Source organism: Zingiber officinale, chromosome 11B (genome assembly GCF_018446385.1).
Source record: "Zingiber officinale cultivar Zhangliang chromosome 11B, Zo_v1.1, whole genome shotgun sequence".
Classification (NCBI taxonomy): Eukaryota; Viridiplantae; Streptophyta; class Magnoliopsida; order Zingiberales; family Zingiberaceae; genus Zingiber; species Zingiber officinale.
Genome location: NC_056007.1, coordinates 12,444,084 through 12,445,985, shown reverse-complemented (window position 1 = coordinate 12,445,985; position 1,902 = coordinate 12,444,084). Strand labels below are relative to the sequence as shown.

General features: G+C 52.0%; 1 protein-coding gene across 1 annotated transcript; it reads left to right on the top strand.

Annotated features, from left to right (window-relative positions):
• Nucleotides 1–253: 253 nt before the first annotated feature.
• Nucleotides 254–1,609, top strand: LOC122035015 (expansin-A4-like). The gene is made up of 3 exons (XM_042594376.1): nt 254–539; nt 628–940; nt 1,017–1,609. Exons 1-3 carry the CDS (start codon nt 332–334, stop codon nt 1,318–1,320), a joined length of 825 nt encoding a protein of 274 aa, XP_042450310.1. The 5' UTR covers nt 254–331; the 3' UTR covers nt 1,321–1,609.
• The last annotated feature ends 293 nt before the right edge of the window (nt 1,610–1,902 follow it).

Here is a 1,902-nt window from a genome sequence, read left to right as displayed (position 1 = left end):
GCAAGGACCGGCGGCTATGCCCACGGTGGCCATATTGTCAATACATGAACAGTGACTGATATTATGGATTTGCCTGTCATTTCCGGTAAACAAAAACAAGTTGTTGAGAACGACGGCGGAAATAGATAGATTGATAGAACGGGGGAGACGACGTGTCTCGACGTTCCACGGCAGCGCATGTGGATGGAGGACCCCACCAACCCCCGGCGGTTGGCATTTCAACTGCCACCGCTCCATGTGCCCGCCGTCGCTCTCCGGCGAGCAGCCAAAACTCGTTTTTGTCTCTCTGCCCCCCGCAGCGCGGCGCCGCCCATCGCCACCATTCCTATAAATGCCCCTCCTTCATCGCCACAAGTCCACACAGCAACCAACAGCCAGTCTTCACTTCGATCCCCTGTTCTTTCCTCAGATGGCTGCCGGCGCTCTCTTCTTTCTCCATTTCTTCTTTCTCTTATCCGGATACGCGTTTGCGGACTCCTACGGGTGGGAGTCCGCCCACGCCACCTTCTACGGCGGCAGCGACGCCTCCGGCACCATGGGTCAGCTCTATTTCCACAAGTCTAAGAAATGTTTCCTGCGATCTCTAAAATTTGCAGACTTTAATTGGATTGATTGTTCGCCGTGCAGGAGGCGCTTGCGGGTACGGGAACCTCTACAGCACGGGCTACGGCACCAACACGGCGGCGCTCAGCACGGCGCTGTTCAACGACGGGCTCAGCTGCGGCTCCTGCTACGAGTTGAAGTGCGCCGACGACCCCCAGTCGTGCCTCCCCGGCTCCATCATCGTCACCGCCACCAACTTCTGCCCCCCAACCTACGACCTCCCCAGCGACAATGGCGGCTGGTGCAACCCCCCGCGCCCGCACTTCGACCTCGCCCAGCCGGCGTTCCTCCATATCGGGCAGTACCGGGCCGGCATCGTCCCCGTCTCCTTCCGCAGGTGCTCCATTCGCCGTTTAACTTCCTTCACCAGAATCAAGCACTAAAGCTCTGTTTTTTGTTACTCTACACTACAGGGTGCCTTGCGTGAAGAAGGGGGGAATACGGTTCACCATCAACGGTCATTCCTTCTTCAACTTGGTCTTGATCACGAACGTGGCCGGAGCCGGCGACGTGCACTCCGTGTCGATCAAGGGGTCCAAGGGCGGGTGGCAAGCGATGTCACGCAACTGGGGCCAAAACTGGCAGAGCAACTCGTTACTCGACGGGCAGAGTCTCTCCTTCCAGGTGACGACCAGCGACGGCCGGACGGTCACCAGCTTCGACGTGGCACCGGCCGGGTGGCAATTCGGCCAGACCTTCGAGGGTGGACAATTCTAATTAAGCTCATCAAGGAATTAAGGTTTGTCGGATGCCGAGGTAGCTAGCTCATCAGGCAGCACCCGCACTATACCATATATATACTTACTACCTAGCAAGTATTCAACACTGTAATTTATAAGCTATTTGTGGTGTGGAATTGGATTATTATCACCTACTGACGGTGTTAGGATATGATCTTTAGTGTTTAAAGGGAACTGAGTTCTTACTTTATTGTGTATTCTAAGAGGCAAAATATATGTATCCACTCGGGCTCCTGATCTTATTTTATGGATATAATTTTGGTTTATTGGATCGAACCACAAGCCTGCTACGCGAAATATAATATTATAATATTACAGAATCATAATATAATAGGAAGATAAGTAAATAAGAAATCTTGTCTATTTTTTAAAATCAAGGATGATCTAAAATATAATTATGATTAGATTCCAATCATGATTTGATCTTAATTAGTTAAGATTCTTCTTTGGACTCACCTTCCCATTCAAGTTATAATTTGAGTTGAGGTAGACGGATAGAGGCCATCTGGAGGCCGCCCTCCACTCGGTAGCTCGGCCACCCGTCCGTCCACCCTGACCC

What these genes read in the sequence shown, in the direction of transcription:
- LOC122035015 (XM_042594376.1), top strand. Translation starts at nt 332, where the DNA reads ATGCCCCTCCTTCATCGCCACAAGTCCACACAGCAACCAACAGCCAGT. An exon ending in CGACGCCTCCGGCACCATGG is followed by an intron (nt 540 to 627) that starts GTCAGCTCTATT and finishes TTCGCCGTGCAG; the next exon opens with GAGGCGCTTGCGGGTACGGG. An exon ending in GTCCCCGTCTCCTTCCGCAG is followed by an intron (nt 941 to 1,016) that starts GTGCTCCATTCG and finishes TCTACACTACAG; the next exon opens with GGTGCCTTGCGTGAAGAAGG.